Source organism: Accipiter gentilis, chromosome 3 (assembly GCF_929443795.1).
Source record: "Accipiter gentilis chromosome 3, bAccGen1.1, whole genome shotgun sequence".
Taxonomy (NCBI): Eukaryota; Metazoa; Chordata; class Aves; order Accipitriformes; family Accipitridae; genus Astur; species Astur gentilis.
This window is the reverse complement of record NC_064882.1, coordinates 11,458,013-11,477,866: the sequence shown is the minus strand read 5'-3', so window position 1 is coordinate 11,477,866 and position 19,854 is coordinate 11,458,013. Positions and strand designations below refer to the sequence as shown.

Below are 19,854 nucleotides of genomic sequence, written 5' to 3'. Positions count from 1 at the left end.
CGTGCATTCCTGTTCACCTTGCTCCTCTTCCTCCCACTGCTCCATTAACTGCTTTTGACTCTCCCTCTGACATCACATCCTTCTACTGTGTTTAAAGTTTACTGAATCTGTTTTAGTCTATCACTGGGCTTTCAACTTTTTTCCCTACGTGATATATTTTTTTCCTCCAAGTTGTTTATGCTCTAACCTAGTTTCTCCTCCTCCTTACTTTGCCTCTTCTCATGCTTGCAGGTTTCTCTTTCTTCCTTATGTTCATAATCCCCCAGGCCACCTGAACTTAGACCCCCAAACAGCACATCTCTGCATGGAAATGCCATTGCTAATCATTCCTCTTGCTCCCTTCCTACATGCAGAAATTAAGCTTCACAGTAGCCCAGACTGCATATACCAGATTGTGTCAGGTTCTTTAGGCCCCTAAATGTGCAAAACTAACTCAAAATATAAAATACATAACAAAGGATGACAAATCAAATGACGTGTAAAGCAATAAACAGCAGCACTGTTTTAACAGTGTTATTTATTTTCCAAAGGAAGTAAACGCTGCTGTTATTTATAGTTTGTGATGTCTAACATCCCAACTGCAGTCCGGATATGAGAGCAAATAGCCAACCAGCAATGGCAAAGGCATACGCAGTCTAAAGCTGAAAAACAAAGTTACAGATGACTTTATCATCAGAGGCCCTAATGGAGTTTCTTATCTCTGCTCTGAATCTGAAGGTGTTAAATAGAAAGAGTTGATGAGAGAAGTGGAAGACAGACAGACAATAAAACCATTATGCTGATCTAATATTTGACTCCATTCACATTTACTCTTGTTTTTGTGTGTTTTTTTGTGGGATTCTGGAGTCATGCCAAAGTCACAGGCCCTCTACCTTCCCTACCCTACAACGATGATTGCAGATTGATTCCTTAAGTCAACAGTCCTGCCTGCATTTCGCTGCAGATTGTTACCTGTCACCTGAATGACAGACTACAGAAAAGCAAGCCAAAAAAAAAAAAAAAGAAAAAGACTTCTGGGAGCATCCTGTCAGTTACCTGAGCGTTCACAGGCTATGGAGGGATAAGATCTCTGTAGGCTGGGCAACCAATTGTTTCCAGCAATAGTATCATAGGTCAAAATGTAAACTCCCTGTTTGGCCTTTTCTCTTGGGATAGTTTCCTTGTGAGGTCACTGAAAATTTGAACTCCTTTCATTTTTTTCCCCTCCACTACAGTTCACTGAGTTGAGACTATGTTTTATTCCAGCATAAAAGAACACTGCAGGGAAACTAAGGTGACACCCATCATTTTCCAAGTACATAGCTCACCTGTCATAAGCAGCTTGTAAGGCTTTGCTGATACACCATATAAAAGCACTGAATACCTGTATTTTTACAGGCATAAGAGCTAGTAAAATGCATGTATGGTTCTCATGGCAGTATTTAATCACCTGACTGTAAAATCTCCGTTCCTCAACAAGTTCTCCCCAGTTTTAAAGATCCAGTTGGTGTATCTTACCTCCCTCGTTGTCCTTGCTGTCAGTGCAGAGAGTTTCCATGGCTACGTCACAGCCTGCTCCCCTCCATCCTGGCTGGCAGACGCAGTGCCAGCCGTTTTGGTCCAGCGTGCACCTCCCATTGCTGTTACACAAGCCAGGGCAGCCCTCTGTTGAAACAGACAAAGAAGAAAAATCACAAGTGATTTAAATATTGCAATTATATAAAAAGGAAAAAAAAATACAAACAAGGGACACTTACTGGGAACAGGCCTTAAGAACAGCACAAATACTGTAATTGCACATGGAGTGGAACAGCAACATTACCTGGGGAACGTAATTCTTAACAAAGTGGCATCTTTGATTGGCCTGACACTTGAGACACCACTTACCTGTACAGGCAGGAAATAAATGCACCAATCCTCTAAATACCTGCAGGCCAGACAAAATTAAGTTTGTTTTTTAAATTTTTTTTTTTTTGGCAAAGTAACAAGAGATGAATGCATAGTGCAAACACAGCTGTGTAAAATGATACATTTTTCTGTGCTCATAGAATAGATTATTATTTGCTCTATGCAGTATTGGTTACTTACTGGCACAAATGTTTAAGCTCCCTGTTACTATGAACAAATCCCTCCAAATTCTTAAGTAGGAAAATGGGTATGATTTTAGGCATGTAATAAAAAAGAACGTTAACTTTATCCGGTCTCAGAGTTGCCGTATATTCATGTGAAATTACAGTGCGTTAAATAATTGCACAAAGTATAGGCCAGTTTTAATGACTATACTTTATGCCAAAAATACATTCCTTTTCACAGAATAAGCAAAGCCCAGGAAATAGTGAAGCAGCTTAGCATCTATTCTAACAAACATTAGGATTCAGGCTGCATACGGATGGGACAGGACCAACAGGATTTCCAACTAAATGTAATAGCTGTGCGTATTTGATTACTTAGGACGGACAAAATGAAATACCATAAGGACCACAATAAAACATTGATAGACTGAACAAAAACACGGTAGTGACGTGCTTCAAGACAGATAGCAGAGAGTGATTTTTTGTGACAATCTCCCTAAGGCTTTTGTGCTGTTACCTTTATATCCTATCTTGTCTGCTTTTATGGCCAAGGAGGGAAAATTTGGGAAACAATTAAAATAATTTAATATATCCAAAATCGATAATTGTTTTCAGTCTAACATTGCATTAAAAAAAACAGTATCTGTCACTTCCTAGTGATGAAATCTGGCATGCAGCCAACATGATCTGTATGAGGATGACAACACTATAAATATGTAGATTTTGGCGTTCCTTATCTATGACTATGATAAGACACTGACAGAAGCAAGTACAGATATGGCACTAAGTATCTTATGAGAAGGTGGCTAGAAACCAGATATTTTTGGACACAACAATCTTCTGTAAACTTTTATTCAAAAAAACTAAGTAAATGGCTAAACACTTCTTCACTTTGTAGAACTACTATCTTCCTGAACTTATCTACTAGCCCATTTTGGTTAAGCTTAGTTGAGCTTAGAACAGTCTTTCAGAAGGAGTAGTCTATTTTTTTCTTCTAAAGACTTTTGAATTTACTGACTCCTTTCAACCATGTAGCTCCAAATTACAGACATTCCCAGAAAAAAAAGTTATAAATGGTCCTTAACTCTTGTCAAATTACTCTTAGAAGGCAGAGAATCAGGAAAACCTCTTGTGAGGAAGGATGGTGATGGACAGTTACGGATATTGTGCCATCATGCCAGGGTAAGACTAAGTCTTGCTATTCTTATTCTTTCAGACTGTAGCTGCTAATAGTATTTGTTGACATACTGAGAGCTATTTTTTTTCCTAATCTTTCTTCTGTTTAATATATGGAAGACTTACATATTTAATTGCAATACTGACAGAGCGTTTTAGGAGTCAACTGGGTACACTCAAGACTTATTGTGTGAAAGCCTGGATATTGCCATGAATATTGCCATATTCTAATGAAAAAAACACAAATAAGGAATAGAGAAAGATACTCAGGGAAAGAGGGGTAGGAATATTTTAAACATTTTTCTAAATCAATTTTTCACCATAACTGAAGATACAAGAATCTTTGCTGTTTCATGTTAGGCTTTTGCATCCTTGAACCTTTTAATTGAAAACATTGCATAGAGTATACAAGCTTTTTCTAGCTTCATACAAAATCCAAGTCATAATTTCCTATAGATTTTCTACATTCAGATAAACAAAAGCTTAAAAGCCTGGGGTAGTCTATTGATCTGTCTATATATAAACACACATATCTATAATTTATCTGTTCTTTCGAACTAATGACACTTGTTCTGTGACAAGAGTATTGCTTTGCTTTGTTTCCTAAACATTTAGAGTTTTGTAGGTAGAGATCCAACAACAAAACTAACAAAGAAAAAGCAGCAAACAGCAAATGAATACTATCTTCAGTTTTTGGTTCAAACAAAATCTAATACATGTATACAGTTTGTATATAAATGTATAATTACTGATAAAATGTTATTCTATAACATAAGCAAGATTTAATTTTTAATTTGAGATGAGTTGGAAGTCATATGAGTTAAAGCTATAATCCATGGAATGTATGTAAGAGAAGATTCTTTTGCCCAGACTAGTGCGTTTGTAACTATATATTCATATCAAAAAAGTACATGTAGGTATAGGCATGGCATCAAAGAGCAAATATACAGTACCTTTCACTATCTTATCCAAATAGTGAGCTTGAGAATTAAAAAGAAAAAAAAACAGACAGACATTTCAGAAGTGTCACATAAAAACGAGAATTGTTCAGAATTCACATGCAAATCAAGCAGGTGCACCTGACATGAGAGGTCTTACATTACAAAATGAAAATGTATTTCCAAGCTTTTAAAAATGCAAGAAATTCTTTTTTCAGCAAACATTGTCATGATTCAATAACACTATTTTAGAAAGGAGGCCTGCAGAAGAAAGAGATGCTATCTTTCTGAGACTATGTTTTTCTTCTGACTTCTCCATACATGCTTTGATTTTTACATATAACAAAACCAAAATCAAAGCTAGTTAAAAAATTCAAATTTCAACACCATGTAAGAGTAATTACTTAGCTTATGAGTTTTGAAACACTGACCATACTGGAAGATCTTTGATTTGCAGGTCATGTATGACTCTGACAGCATAACCAGCACGCTATCTTAATTCCAATTGGATTAACAGGATTTTTAGGAGGAATAGTTTTCTTCTGCTTCAATTCATCCACAGTTATTCTTCTAAGCACACACACCAAGTATGTAAAATAAGTTAGATCACATATATGGGGTGAAAGAGGGCGTAGCGGGGTTAGTAGCGTGGTGATCCATTTAATTTGGAAAAATGAGTGAAAATTAAACTTAGGCTTTACATGTATAAAAACAAATAACATGGTATATCCAAGAATAGCAAGACTTTTTCTTCATAAGTTATGACACTTAAAACTTCACAAAAAATTTGAGGAGGCAGATGGATGAATGACAGACAGAGCACAAGATGGATTTAAAGCAGAAGGCTCTACTTTTAATACATGAAACAGCAGAGATGGGTTATATGTTCCCTCTTTGCTTTCAGGAAACAGACATCAGCTGCAGTTGTGTTAAAGGGGTTAATGTTGTGTAGCAAAACCATGTAGGACAGGTCCATCACAGGTTACCAAACCCAGCCACCTACACATAAGTTGATGGGATATTACAGACCACTGCAGTGGGGACACGCCAAGCTGAGTCAACAATGTTGGTTTCAATCACCTGTTTTTGCTCTGGACAAGGTCTCTCAACAGAGCCCTCATGGGCTCTCTTACTTTCAAAATTTGACCTTTTCTAAACCTCCACTGGATGATGGCCTGTGTCTGGCAAGTACTCTTGCTATTATCCCTCAACTTTGTGTATTGGATGGTTAAGAAAGGCATTTCCAACCATGGCCTCTCCTCCCATTTGGATGAATGGGAAAAACCTTTTCCCGAGTCCAAGGAGGGAGGTGATGAGATATGTAGTCTCACACAAGCCACAGTCACTGCTACGACTAAGAGGTGGAAACTTTCTAGTCCCTCTTTCTCAAAGAAAGTGTCAGGTGTCCACTTCACAGTAGGGTTTTTTTTGGTTTTGGTTTTTTTTTCCTATAATGGTAAGGTTAAAGGGAGACAAAATAAGAAGATGAAAACATCAGTTACAGAACATTTAGAACAGCAGCAACAAACTAAGTCGCTTTTCACATTAACCACAAACAAAAAGAAAAGTGATACAGCTGCATTTCAGGGTGGATCAAATTCTTCTCTTACTCATCCAATGTAATTCCCCTTACTCCTACACAGCTGCTCTTAGAACACGGTGTAGTATGCGTGGAGGAAAAAAATCAAGCTTTATTTCATAAATTGAAAGCAATTACATCTGTCTGGGGAATGCATCTGTCCACCAGTAAAACATTAAATGCCTCTACAAACATAGGGATAGGTAACAAAACAGAACACAAAACCCCCTCCTAGGCAACTGAAAATAGTCCCTGCAATCTCAGGCCCCCACATGCTATTTCCTTTCAGAAATACAATCTGCATTTTTTAAAAAAAAGGATTAAGAAAATGCTCTTTAAGATTTCTTGTATCCAGTAGTCTTACAAGAAGTCAGTTCCAGACCATAAAACTATAATGCTCAAAAAACAAGTTCTACCCTCCAGCATCCTTTTACTCATGGTCAGTTGACATTAAAGACAATGTTAGAAACTATTTTGGTTAACATGCAGCATCCTAGAAGAATCAAAAAGCAGAAAACGAATGACCAAAAATAGTATAACTTTGCAGTGAAGTTGAACTAGCTATGCTGTCTTCCTCATCACGGCACTGCAACTGAAACAGGAATGAACTCAGCTTTGTGTGGAAGTACAAAATACAAGCCTTTCCCTCTCTGTATAGAGAATTCTAGGTGGGATTTGAAACACTTCAGTAGGATGGGGCATCTCAGCAGGTGCTCCTTGGCAAGATATTTAAATATCTGGCACACGTGGATTATGTTAAGCTCTTAAAAAGTCTAATTATAGACCACATGATATACCAACAAGTGTTTTCTTCCAGGGTTTAAGACTGTGAAATTTAAAATCTTGCTATTATTTCCAGGAGTAGAGGGACTTTGTATAGCTCCAAATGGAATGAAGAAAAACAAAAATGAAGATATAAAATTTGTACATTTTCTAGGATAGTCAACATCCAAGAAGATGTAAGTGGCATTCAAAATTCATAAAACATAAAATATAAATGATGTTATCAATGCGTGTGGCTATTTATATAAATATGTGGCAGATAAATGTATTTTACAAAGAACTGATAACAATCAGGCAAATTCACATTTAACACAGCATATTTCATAACCACTCAGAACCCTGACTTTTTTTTTTTTTTAATTTAATGTCTCCCATTAGTTTCCTATCGGAGATGTAAGTCAGTGTCTTCCTTAGATTATTCATATGCTACTTCCTCCAGGTACGACAGAATAGCCACAGAATAAAAGTAAATATTAAATCCATTTATCCCAATCAGCTCCTGCTTAAACCAGCATGAGTCACATGCCCATTGATTTGATGTTCCTTAATTGGTACTTATAACACTGCTTTGTTCTGATTATTCTGTCATAAAGGATTATAATAGTGAAATGCTTCTAAATACTGTTTAGCAAATTTATATTTCTATTAGTTTACATTATTATCCTCCACCAGACGTCTTCACCCATCATAATCTTTGTAACCTGTACACTAGACTACACCATGCCACGTAGTTTTTGTAGTGCTTATATAGTCCCATCACAATGTCAACTTAACAGCTCCACAAGAGTCATGGGTTACCTTGCTGTAAGAGCAGAATTTGACCTCATAGCACCACCAGATGTGAAGCAAAAAGAATGTGACCAAAGCCATGTCGATCAAGGGCTGCCTAAATTAAAAACGACTTTTAAAGTTATTTTTGCTTCCTACACCTTGAAAGTGTGAGCCGAACCCTTGCCTCCTCTCCACTATTAGTTTTCTCCCTTCCTTACTGTGCTACAGCCTCTCCCTCTAAAACAGAAAGGAGAAATTAGAAAGAGAAAAGACAAAGGTGGCAAGAAAAAAAAAAAAGATGAAGAAGAAATAATTTCAGTATGCAGCAACAATGAAGAATTCTGTTCTGCTCCTCTCTGAGGAAGCTCTGCTTTGCTTGCTCTCCTCATCTCCCACAACTCGGTATAGCAATCCCCATTCACTGGCTAACGATCGCATACGTATCTCCACTACTGACACAAACTTCATGCTCTCAGACACAGATCTTCTACAGGAAGATGTGAACAACGCATCTTGCATCAGTCCTGTTTACATTTCTACATAACCTTGCACCGAGTGGCATATAAGGAGATATCAAGTAAAAATGCCATCTTAATTTCTTGGTAGAAAAACTGACTGTAAGCAAACTATGGTATGTTGATAGCATACTGTTTACCTTAAGCTTTCTATACATTTATCTATTTGTTTAGACTTAGAAAGTGTTAATATCTTCACTTAATGTTTTCATTAATTTTTAATAGTTATATAAAACTTTGTTTACAATCCATATGACAAACAAAAGCCCCCCACATTACAAGAATATCATGAGAGTGGCCAAGTCAAACACCCAAAATTTAGGCAATGCTGGATTTATGGCTCCCTGTGCAATTTTTATATCCTTCTTCCTCCACCAATGTACAGAGCTGACAGTCCTCATTCAGCACTCATTCTCTCATGAACAACAATGGCTGATGCCCTAGCAGCAGGCACCCCATGCTAACTTAAACAGAGAAGTAACTGTTTTCTTATAGACTCTTCTATCATCTTCCTCCATAAGTCAAAATGATTTAGTATAGTATCTTCACACTACTGGTATGAACACAGCATGTATTCTTATCTCATTTTACCAGTAAGTAAGGCATAGAAAGATTAAAGTGAGAAGTCTCCATCCACTTGTCTGGAAACACCTAAGATGTGATTTTCCAGAATACTTAGAATTATATAGGATTTCATACACGAACCAGCTTGTTCACAGACAAGCAAGGCAAGTCCCCAGAAAATGAAGAACAGTGAGAGGACACTACTTTAAAGCTTGCCTTTGTGAGCAACAAACAGAAAATACATGATAGAGGCAAGGGTGAAATCTAGTTCTTCCAAATAATTTTTTACTAGGAGATCACCCTGTGTACCAGTCTCTGGCAAAAATGCAGTGGAGTTTTTGCATGCAACAGCCCTTCACAGCCTTGCAATGTTCTTAAATCAGGTATATGTCAGGTGCAGAGGGAAAAGTAGTTAAAGATATTCTTTTATTTTTTTATTACAATGACATGTATATGCTACAATTAATGTAAGTTGTATCTTCTGTTATATGATATAATGATACACAAAAGTGTTCTCTTGTGGCTTCCTAAATTTAATGTTCTTGATTTTGCAACTTTACTGAAGTTCTTTTAACATGTTTTTCGGGCATTTGAAAGTCCTCAAGTCCTATGCACATAAAGTAAAATGGAAAAAAGGAAGGGAAAAAAAAGAGATTCCATTCTGTGGCATTACGTTTTTTTCATGGTGAGCAACAAGGAAGCTTAGATGAACCACCTACGCTTCTGCCATTTGTGCTAGCAAAGTGTTATGAACATTATTTCTTACTCCCTGCACAGCTGAGCAGTAGCAGGGGATGAGGCACACACTTTATCAGTGGTTTCACAGACACTTGCCAACAGAAAAGAAACTCCAAGAGTTTCCTTGAAGCTTTAGGAAGAATGCAGTCTGTGTAAACAGGTTTTTGTGCTTGTCTTGGGGGAACTGGTACAAAACTCAGAGTTGACAGCTCTGGTCTGACCCCTCTAACCTATTCAAGACTCGGTCCATGCTGCTTTACTTCTCTTGACCTGGCTAACAGATCACCTTTAAGTTCCTCTCATTTCCACCCAGCCACAGTTCAACTACCCTGACAATTAGAAGATCTTTGGAATGTAAAAAACCAAATATCCCTTGTGATATTTAAACCCAGTATTTCTTATTCTACCCACAGCAGACTTAGGGAATAGCATACCGATTCCTTTAAGCAACTGCTTTTACTCTCAAAGACTAACTAAAAAAAGCCATGCATCCATATGCAATTTCTGAGGAGCTCCATACCTCTACCAGAAAACTTACAGGAGTCCAGAATTAATAAAATTTTAAAGCCACTGTTCTAGCCTGTCTTCAGAGCAGTTAACTCATGTCAAATTCATCATCCATTACAGCCTTTTCCGAGTCTCTTCTGCCTTGAGAGCTGCTTCCTAACTTGAATTTGTGCAGTTGATTATTCTTACTTAAGTACAGAACCCAGTATTTGTTGCACTGCACCTTATTTTTCTGCATAGCCTGTGCTATTTGTTAACATAATTTTAAATTCTTGTCCTGTCTTCCAAAGTGCTTGGGGGCAGCAGGCTTTAGCATCATTTGCAAATGTAATTCTCTCTATTCATCACTGAACAGTACTGAAAGCACATGTTCTTCCACTGTAAGCAGCTCACGGTCGTCATCCTTTCTCTGAGTTTATAAGAACCTTGTCTTAGACATACCATATGTTCAGAGCAGTGCTGCCAATAGAGGAGGATTACACCCTTCCCTTTTGATACTTTTTTACTCCTAAATTCTGATCTTGCCCTTCTTGTAAAGGAGAACACATGGATGGAATAATAGTTTCAGGCAATTTTCTTTGTTTTCCTCCCTACATAGGCCAAAACATACTCCTCACCCTGAAATCATACCTTCTTCATAATTTCTGCACTCTTCTCCAATGTTTACGTAGACCTGACATATCTGCTGCATACGTTTGCAGAGAGACCTGAATTCACTGCAATTTATCCCCTGCCAAAACTGCAACCGTTCTTTGCAGCAACCATTTATGGGTCTTTATGTACAAAGGCACATCAGCCCACTACTCTTTAGATTTTTTTGTTCTGGAGTCCATCCCAATTTTACTATAAAGTAAGATTTCTCATCATTTTTACTGGAAAGCCACATGTATCTTAGAATAAAAGGTTCAGTTGCTGTTAAGGATATAGTAGACATAGGAACTTTGGGACTGCTCCTAAGCTCATGAGCAGTGTTGTTCCCTATTTAACATCTATTCAGCTGGAAGAAGATTTAGAAGAAAGAGTGTACGCCATTAAGGATTTAAAACTGTCCCACATGTACAGGCTAAGACCTCTGACAAACTCGCAAAGACCTGTCTCAGATGCCAGTAAAACCTGACGCTTACATTAAGAACTCCATGAAAGATAAATTTGGCTTGAAAACGTATTGGGGATGGAATGGGATGGGAAGCATTACTGTTTCCACCTTTCTTCCTGACTGGAAGTACTTTCAGAATGTGTCTGACCAGCATGCAACTATACAGTGAACAAAAGCACTTACTTTATGGCCACTTCAGCTCAAGTAAGCTTTGCAGCCTGCTTTAAAATTCTTCACATCTCAGAGGATTCTGCTGTTTTCTGAAAATGTGCCTAACTTGAACTTCGGATGTGGTCCTGATTTAAATGCAAATCAACCGATTAGGAATTTAAAGTATGCTAACAGGTAATTTGTACTTGAGATACCTGGTTTTGAAACATGTTAACGACTGACCAATAGTCTACTTTTTTCACAGCTTCAGATATGCATGCACTATCTTAAATTTACCTGGTAATTGAATATTTTTATAGTTACCAAACATACAAATATTTTGTATATTCAAGGCTTGGCCTGGCAAATTAATAACATGCCCTTTAGGCACAGGAAAGATCAAAAACATATAGCGGTAATCTCTTTTTCATAGAGTTTTTGTATTGAGGGAACAGGTATAAAAATTGTGGTGAAATCCTAACTCCAATGTAGTCAGGTGTTTTGAAAGTATGATTTTACTCACAATGTTGTGGTGAACTAATTGATATTTGATATAATTGGTTTTGAATCTTTGGTTGATTTTATCTGAGAATAAACTCTTTGAATGTCAAAGGTCATACCTTCATTCAGATACAATCTTATTTTTAAGATAAAATTTGTACGGAGGTATAATTCCATGAACTCAAAACTAAGGAAAAACATAAATTTAGGAATTCTGATAATTACAGAATATATTCATACAGAAGTAATTATTCTAATTTGAAGGACAAAAATTTCCTTCTGATCAAAATTTTAAAATCTCAAAAGAATCTTAAAATTTACGAACAATTCTTGGCACAAATGCATTAAGGTACATTATATACCTGACACATTAAAACACTAAGAAATGTGAATATTCTCAGGAATTTGAACTTCAGAGAAAAGTAAACCATGCTTGGCAACTTAGCATCAGTACTAAAATGACGGTGGTCATCCTAATACTGGTTATCCATGCTGCTCTCCCTCTAACCTGCAAATGTGGAGATCAGTCAAGCCCTCAAACTGGTCCATGACTTACTCTGTCAAGCCCATACTTCAAAAATATATAGTGTAATGATATGTAGCCATATCAAGCTTTCTATAAGCACTTCCTTTGATTAACAGGAGGAACACATTTGCTTTGACTTGCTCTCTGATCTTATAAAGAGATAAAGTCTCATTCTCCTGTAGTCATATTTGAAATCTGTATTATAAGGAGCTCTAAGTTAAACACTTGTTGAAGAGAGCAGGTGCAGACCATATAACTTTGTGGAGGAGATTACTTCTTCGCATTCCTCAACACTAGCAGTACTTCTGAGCTTCCACTGCTCATGGTCACATAGAAAACCAGCACACAAATGCCTTCATGTTTGTCCCTAGTCAGAAAACTACTTTAATCAGTCACCAGGACAGAGTCTGTACTAACAGAAACACACTTATGGGAGTGTGGTCTAGATGTTATTTATTGTTTTTATAATTCTGAATATCTAAACCAGATGACTTTCCTGGTTTTACAGCTAAAATAGCTGAAACAAGAAATTTCTTGCTGAAGAAAATTTATTTTTGGTTTGATTGGTTTGAATATCATGTTAGTGTCTTTTCAAGCAAAGAAAAAGGTTAAAAGAAATGCTTCACTGTCCCTTGTTATTTTTTTCTCAACTAAAGTTTAGGGGAAATTCTTAGAAGATAAACCAATTAGATCCCAATTCTCACTGGAATATAAACACATTACAAGCCGTACACTTCTACAGCGGACCACCATTGGATTCGAATTTCAGTTCTGTGTACCAGGTAAAGTAGCCTCATGCAGCACTCAAAAGCAGCATGGAAGTACCATGATGCTAACTTTACCCGTTCTGAGGGCTTAAGATGAATGCTTAATGACATTAATCCACATTTAGATCACTTATGTTTAACAACATGCTTTCCACACATACATAGATAAATATTAATTTTAGACTGAAAGATAATCGTTCAACACGATAACAATTAAACAGCTGTAACCTGTCTCATGTGTTAAGTAATGGTGCTGCAGGCAAGCTCCATAAACAGATGGTCTTACCCACCCATGCTTAATGTTAAAGACTTTAAAAAAGAGGTGTTGACAAATCTGAACAAGAAGGCATAGTTTTAATGCAAATTGGCCAATTTGCAATTTAGATTACTCTAAAACTAATTTGGTCTATAGAAAAAATTAAACTGCATTGTAAAACTGAGATATTATACAGCACATGGATATAGCAGATTCCCCACCAACATAATTATTTACTAATTTTGTTCAGCTAACAGAGTTTAATGGAAAAGCAGCTGGAAAAGCATTCATATTTATGGGCTTCCTATGACAGTTACTTAATTTACTTATGGTACAAGCCAGTTATATCACAAAAAATAATAGACTTTCTGAAATAATATCTGTTCCAATCTCACAAAACAACTACTCAGACTGGAGAGGGTCACTGAACTCATTGCAAGCCAGGACAGAAAAGAAACAAAAACATATTTTAGCACAACTGTGTTATGAAAACTTAATTACAGAGCAAATTTTCATCCAGGCTATCACCTGGGCACCAGCTGTGCATGTGCGATCTTGTATCACATTGAGATGCAGGTTGAACTTTACAAAATAATATATGGATGTTCACCTTAGACCCATGAATGTCACTCCCAGACCAAATAAACAATTGACAGGTGATTTTCCATAGCTTTGCAGAAAACTGTTGATTTAACCTGTTCTCATTGAGAGGCAGGAAATGGTAAAACATTACAATTCTCAGGAGGGAAAAGACAGTAAGCAATTTAGATGCCTTAAATTGTTTAGTACTTGAAACATACATTGCCAGTATTTAGTTCAAACCTGTAAGATGTTAAACAATAGCAATGAATCATGTATTTTGTTAATTTTTATTAGATTAATTTCATCACAACACTGAGCATGTAGCTATCTGCTGAACATCTTTGATATAAATCTTTGGAAGTGTGTGTGTGTGTGTGTGGTCAGAGAACAGGCAATGACTCACAAGTGTGGCCCACATCAGGTGCGGTACTGAAGTTGGGGTACCCTGTGCCAGAGATGCATAATGGAACAGTGTATATCAGCAACACACATCAGGTTTACTGCATTAGTCAAAACAATCTTGCCCACCTTACTATAAACATTGCTTCAAAAAAGAAAAAAACCCCTGCTTTATTTAGTCTTTTCTGTTCTCTCACACAAATCAAAAACATATAAAACATGTATGTATATTATTTCCCAATTCCATCCTCAGCCTTAGGGAAACGCTGATGCTTAACCCAGGTAAGCAGATGTCTACATTTTTTCTGAACAACAAAAAAAAAGCAAACCTTTGCAATCACCTATGATTTTGCTTCTCAGTGTCCTGAAGCACAGAAATAAAAAAAACCCCAACAGTTTCTGGAAGTTCAGATCAGTTAGAATTTCCTTTCACCAAATTCCCATTTGAGTATCTTGAAGAATACATAAAAATTAGCATAACTCAAGAAGCAATCTAGGGTTTAAAAGATGTTAGAGAGGAATAAAACTAAGGACTACCTTATTTAATTAAGGAGACAGGTTTGTTTTTTCCTTCTTTCTAACCTTTAACACATCAACTAACAATACAAACAGTGGGCTAACTGAAAATGAGACTGAACAGATAGTCAACATTTAGAAATACACAAAAATTGTTAGCTGAGGTGCAAAACATTTTTAATATTTAAATGGCACTCATGCGTCACAAAAATACCACAATCTATTTGATCAAATGAGTTATGGATTTAGATGATTCAGTACACGTTCCAGTTAGCGCCTCTGTGATTAATGCATCCATATCTACCCCATTTTGTGCATCCAGCTAGAGATCTGATGGGCTATTCCTTTCCCAAAAAGTGAATAAAGTGCATTGCCCTTACAATTTACAACTTCTTTGGAATATTCCTTTCCCAAAGAAGTTGTAAATTTAGGCTGTTGCACTTCATGTGACTTCCAGCTAATAGCTGCAACGAACAAATACATCTGCATTTCTAAAATACTTCACACTATTGCAGCTAAATGGTTAATGACTTTTAGAAATAAGAAAGATACAATTGTTTATTTTTAGACCTATAAAGGGAGAGTGGGAGTCTTTCACAGGTGTAGCACAAATTACGTAAATATTCTGCTACCAAGTTGAGAGTTTTAAGTAGCATAAAATGCCTGGGTTTCAAATGGAGGGTGACAATAAAAAACTGGTTTGTATATAGAAACATTCTGATGTCCCTTGTGTTCTGAAATTTATTGCTCAGAAAGAGCTACTACCTACTCTAGGGCAGGTGAGAGAAAGGCAATTTGACTCTTCATCTGCCAAGCTGAGGCGGCAGCAATTTTTACTCCACTAAGTGGAAATACTTTTGGAAATGAGCAATAAAATGACATGGTTTCTCCTGGGCTCCTGAAGAAAACAACTCTAAGAAAAATAAATGTAACAGCAGGCTAGAGCCTGTACCTCATTATTTGTCTTGGAGGCTGAAAGGGCAATATAAACAAATCTAACTATCTTTACAGCAGCAGCCACAAAGTAAACACCCATTTAAAGAATAAACAGGTGGGAAGACAGACCTGCTAGCCCAGTGCTGAGGAAAAACTTGTTTGTGCTTAATATGTTGGAAAAATTGTTCAAGAGCAGTTCATCTGTGTATAACTACAACCCTTGAAATGCTGCCAAGGTCAGTGAGACCAACAGCAGAGCGATCTGCTGAGTAATTGCTTGTTGGCAAGTTAAAGCGGTCAAGGGAAAGGCTTTATCCTACTTCTAAAGATTTACTTTATTTTATTGTTCAGAAAGCAGTTCTCTCCCCACCTCTCTACTCTCTTTGTCAGCATGTTTTCTGGAAGCTCCTCAAAAATGTTAACCCTACTGATTCTCCCTGGGATTCTGCAGATGCACCTTGGTGCATCCCTCACATGTCCGAGCAATCTCATCAGTAAACAACAAAAAAAATCAATGGCAATTTCTGTAACGAATAATTCACAAATCAATCTTACTACTTCACACCTGACTCCCTTCTAGACAATAAAACCTTGCGCCATCTTCTTGGTGCAATGATGTGGGTATCAGTTAATACAGCTGTAACACGCCCTCATTTTGCCTGCCCTCAAAGCTCACACCACGGTTCCCTGTGACCACCAAGTGCACCACCACCACCACCACCTGCCTCTCAGTCAAGGCTGTAAGCTACCTGGGAGCACAGCTTGGGTTTTACTGTTTTCTAGATGCTCAGGCCCCAGTGATGGCTTAGCTGTGCTAACACATTCGGAGTTACAGCCCTTCCAAAACACCCATGAAAGTTAAAATTCGCCAGCCTCTTTTTAGCTTGTGGCAAAAGCAAATCATACTATAGTCACATCCATCAGCTCTACCACTATTAGACTTACTGTCCTATCCTGTTGCTTTGGCTACATCACCTCTTTTCACTGACCCTCCTCCATTGCTCTAAGCATAAAACTAGCAGGTTTTTTTACTTACTGGCATTTTTTTTGACTATTCAGGTTATCTAGGATTTCCCCATCATTCAGTGTTACTCTTGTCTTTGTTTGACCTGTAGCTACCTCTTTCATTGTCTATTCAACCCACCTTTAATTGCTCAGCCATGATGCTTCTTGCACTTGGGAGATGTGCCCTATAAACAACTGCAGAGCCACATTGTTACTCCTGTCACAGTCTTTGCTGAACTTTGTGCAGTGCTCCCCACACACCTAAGTACAAGCTAGTCATCTCTTACAGTTAGACCATTGCCAATTCCTTTGTCTGTGCTCCCTACCTGTTGCCATGCAATAGTTTCTCTGTGTGGTTATGCTGAGACAAAAATTGTTTGGATAGGACCCTCCTCCTCTGTTATAGACCTGCAGTGTCTTGCATAAAGGTGGACTAGTGTGGAAGGGAATTTCTTAGCACTACAGCTATACAAAATCAATATAAAAATGATAAACATTCTGGCAACTCCTCCTCCACTGTTTCTCAGTCCCATTATTTACATGCATAATTTCTCATGCTAGCTCACTGTCAAGCCCTGTGCAGTGGAAAGGGATATCCTGCTACATATGGAACATACAGACTGTAAATAACTGAGTAAGAAAAGCTCCACTGATAAAGGCACAGTAATTTCCAAAGGTTTCCAGGTGCTAGAACTGACTTGATTACAGAAACATAGAAGCTGTAATAAGGATGGCTTCTTCTCAGTCAGCTGTATTAAACTGCTATTACATTATTTACATGTAAGAAATTTTATATAATTCTAAAATAGAGCATTATATTGACAAGAAGATAATTTTGGGCAGCTAGATCTCATTTATTACAAGGTGGAAATGACATTTTTGTGTAGGCAAGTCACTTTTTACAGCTTCTTCTCCATAAAAGAAAAAAAAAAAAGAAAAACAATAGGAAGCTTCATTTCCGAAAGACATAAAGCTATCACATAGAAATAGAAAAGCACAAGTCGAATAATATATTCACAGTTTAAAATAAAAGTAACCTCCCCCTCAGCAAAAGGCTGTTAAAGGGCAAAGATTGAAAAGGAAATTCTTCCACCTCCTTTTCATGGCAAACTAGGTATGAAGAACTGATGAGCCATTATATAACCATTTTCTTTCTTAAAATATCAACTCCTTTACACAGACTAACATGTGCGAATATCCTGTTTGAAGAAACAAGCTTCAAAGTAATACGCTTCTTATTCAGACATGGCCAGCAGTGCCAGCTGTTTGAATTTCGCCGCGAAGACAGTGTAAAGCATAGCCAGCCTACCAATGGTACAGTGCTCTCCATTCCATCCCTGGCTACATTCACACTTCCCGTCTTTACAGGTGCCATGCTCCGCGCAGCGGGGATGGCAGGCTCTCTGGTTGCAGGCTGCACCCGTCCAGCCTTCCTCACAGCGACACGTGCCACCCATGCACACGCCGTGTGTGCCACAGTCCACTGAACAGATTTCTGGATTCAAGGGGAAAGAGAGGGAGAAAAGGAGGCAGAGAGTACAGATGGGAGAGAGAGGGTATGCATTAATTAGCAGCGCTACATTTTAATTCAACATGTGAAGAATAAGAAAGGCAAAATCTTTGCAAATTAAATCAAAGGAATTTACTGTGAAAGGCATTTTCAGGGAGGACCCAACAGAATATGGAGTACAAAGTTTTACCACCATGCTAATGCTTCCTCAGTTATCTAGCAGACTTAGCGGTGCTTAAGTATCCATAGCTCTTCTGTTAGCTCTGAGTAATTTTCAGTCCTATATTTTGTGATCACATATGTCTTGAGAGTAACCTTTTATATCTTAGATTATATAGCACTTAGACTTACTAGAACTTACATTGTACTCCTTGCGGCTAAATGTAACATATACTTAGGTCACTGTGTGTTGTGAGTGAAAATATAGTATTAATGAAAGTTCATTTTAACAAGGTTTCCCCTCCCTACCCTGCTCCCTGTTTTCCTTCAAGTAAAAATGTGCCATTTCTGACACATTTTTTCATTATAAAGAATCAGCCTTAGTGAGACAAATTAGTACTATGCTGACATACTGACACATCTGTTAAATATAAAAGATGATTCTCTTTTAGTAAATTTTTATCAGCGACAGCTATGAACAGTCTGGTTTAAATAATAGATTGTTAAAAAAAATAAATCAACATACAGCAATTTAACTTGTCATTTACATATAGTAACAGGATCTTGTAACTGATAGAATAATTGAAAAATACGTTAACAGCGAAAGGGAGTCAGAGGCCAAACAAGCATGTTAAGTCTCAGCTAATACAAGATGGTAATTTAGACTGTGAGATTTTGCATTTGCAGTTTTGATTCATTTAGTCAGACTCCAGCAAACTTTACTTCTGCTAAGCAGACAACAAAAAAACAAGAGGAGATACAATACAGCCTGAGGGACTTCTTTAGTTCCTTGGCATACAACTGGCTGTAACCATGTACTGGTTCATAGAAGTACTGTATTTAGTTTTTGTTCTCTTGTAAAAGACAACAAACAGTTTAGTAATAAAAGACTGAAATTATTTTCAACAGCAAAAGAAAGAAGCATTCAGTGCAAGAAAGGCTTCCCATTTCCCACTCAACAGCATTTTTCTTCCCCCATAGAGTATAGCCTGCTGTCTCAAAGTGTTGTGGAACATTAAACATGGTATCAAGGAGCTGTGACATTTCCCATAAGAAACAGCCCAAAACCTTTATGGAGGAAGACAGCTGTAATTACCCCCTCCCTTTTTTTTTCCTATACAGCATTTTATATCTACTTTGAATTAAATTTTTGATTAAGAGATGCGAGATGGTTTGATTAACTTTAGATTCACAAAACGTCAACGCAGCTTCAAGAAAGAAAGGTTTATTTCTCTTCAATCGAATCAATTTTTCATTAGGATGAAGGTGTTTATCAGCTTTTAGCACACTAGCTTTGAGCAAGGTGCGTCAATCTTTGTAATGAATTTATTAATTAGAGTTAATTTAATTGAAGTGGAATTGAAGGGCTAATTAACGGACAAACTGCTGATGAAGATAGGGGAAAGCTCTGCTGATTTCAAACCTATAAAACCCTCTGATGGAAATAACTCATTCTTTTCTTCTTCTAGTAGCTTAACAAAATGTTTATGGGTAAGGTTTACTTTTTTAGTGTACCACTCTGAAGGTCATTTTGCATGACTTCAGCAAATAGCCTGTGTGTATTTTTACAAAGCTCTTGTGAGTTTGACAGTTTTGAAATATGTGAGATCAGAAATATTTTAATGACAAATAATTCCTTGAAACATAAGTAAAAGATGGAGCAGAACTGAAGCATCAAAAATAGTGTAGAGGACACTGTGTCAAGAAATAGGGGATCCATGTTTTGCCTGAGAACTAGAAAGGGTGTCTCAGAAATAGACACTTTTAGTGCTGGAAGTGTTCAGAGAAGAATTTTTTCTTCTAAAAAATTTAACAGAAGACAACATTTT

General features: G+C 37.2%; 1 protein-coding gene across 10 annotated transcripts in view; it reads right to left on the bottom strand.

The window, feature by feature from the left end:
* The window catches only part of TENM3 (teneurin transmembrane protein 3), a 478,347-nt gene that overhangs the window by 62,543 nt on the left and 395,950 nt on the right, over positions 1-19,854 (bottom strand). For 7 of the 10 annotated variants that reach the window (XM_049792479.1, XM_049792524.1, XM_049792545.1 and 4 more), the window contains 4 exons: positions 17,666-17,851; positions 4,181-4,207; positions 2,569-2,589; positions 1,498-1,644 (listed from right to left, as the gene is read on the bottom strand). In XM_049792479.1, the coding sequence (XP_049648436.1) occupies positions 1,498-1,644; positions 2,569-2,589; positions 4,181-4,207; positions 17,666-17,851 (381 nt within the window). The remainder of the gene's footprint in view (positions 1-1,497; positions 1,645-2,568; positions 2,590-4,180; positions 4,208-17,665; positions 17,852-19,854) is intronic. The other 3 variants (XM_049792529.1, XM_049792538.1, XM_049792519.1) reach the window with 2 other exon arrangements.